Genomic DNA, 809 nt, shown 5'->3' with positions numbered 1-809 from the left:
GACACAACTGTTCATTGTGCGATTATGACACTGACTTTACAACTGCTTTGAAGAATCACATGCTCAAGCACACCGGAGAACGACCATTTCCATGCAGTGTGTGCCAGAAACGATTCATCCAAAAACGCAATCTCCAATCGCACATGAAAACACACATTGATAAATTTCTGTTCAGCTGCTCGAATTGTTCGAAAGGATTTCATCGCAGCGAGGAAAAGGTGGATCATGAATCCGACTGCAAGGTTCGTCGCTACGAGTGTCACCTATGCAAGGAATTCTCTACTTTGCGTAAGACGAATTTGAAAGTTCATCTGCGCATGCATACCGGCGAGAGACCATTCAAATGCGACCAATGCTCAAAGAGATTCAACCAACCAACTGCTTTGAAACGCCATCGCGAATCTCACACCAATCCTCGTCCATTGAAATTCAAGTGTTCATCTTGCTTCAAGAACTTCGCACAACAGAAGGAAAAAGAGCATCATGAAACCAACTGTAAGCGTCGCGGATACCGATGCCATTTGTGCAAGAGCTACACAACTCACCTCAAAGGACATTTGATGAACCACATGCGAGTCCACACTGGCGAAAAGCCATTCCGATGTGAAATATGCTCGAAGTGCTTCTCGCAAAAGTCAACTCTCAACCAACACCAGAAGATTCACAAGTCGCTGTCTGCTGTCAAGGAATAACACTCGAAATCGATAACATGGAATGACGCAACTCTGGATTATCAATCTATATCCGATTTTGATGACCACCGTTGGGAGAGAGAGAGAGAGAGAGAGAGAGAGAGAGAGAGAGAGAGA

At 44.7% G+C, this 809-nt stretch overlaps 1 protein-coding gene across 1 annotated transcript; it reads left to right on the top strand.

The window, feature by feature from the left end:
- Positions 1–59: 59 nt before the first annotated feature.
- On the top strand, positions 60–692 carry LOC129571318 (zinc finger protein 436-like). The gene has a single exon (XM_055451091.1). It carries the CDS (start codon positions 60–62, stop codon positions 690–692), a length of 633 nt encoding a protein of 210 aa, XP_055307066.1.
- The last annotated feature ends 117 nt before the right edge of the window (positions 693–809 follow it).

This window comes from Sitodiplosis mosellana, unplaced genomic scaffold, assembly GCF_009176505.1.
Source record: "Sitodiplosis mosellana isolate CC-2019 unplaced genomic scaffold, AAFC_SMos_1.0 Smas_scaffold_1977, whole genome shotgun sequence".
NCBI lineage: Eukaryota > Metazoa > Arthropoda > Insecta > Diptera > Cecidomyiidae > Sitodiplosis > Sitodiplosis mosellana.
The sequence above is the reverse complement of the archived record's forward strand: the minus strand, read 5'-3'. Positions and strand labels throughout refer to the sequence as shown.

What these genes read in the sequence shown, in the direction of transcription:
- LOC129571318 (XM_055451091.1), top strand. Translation starts at nt 60, where the DNA reads ATGCTCAAGCACACCGGAGAACGACCATTTCCATGCAGTGTGTGCCAG.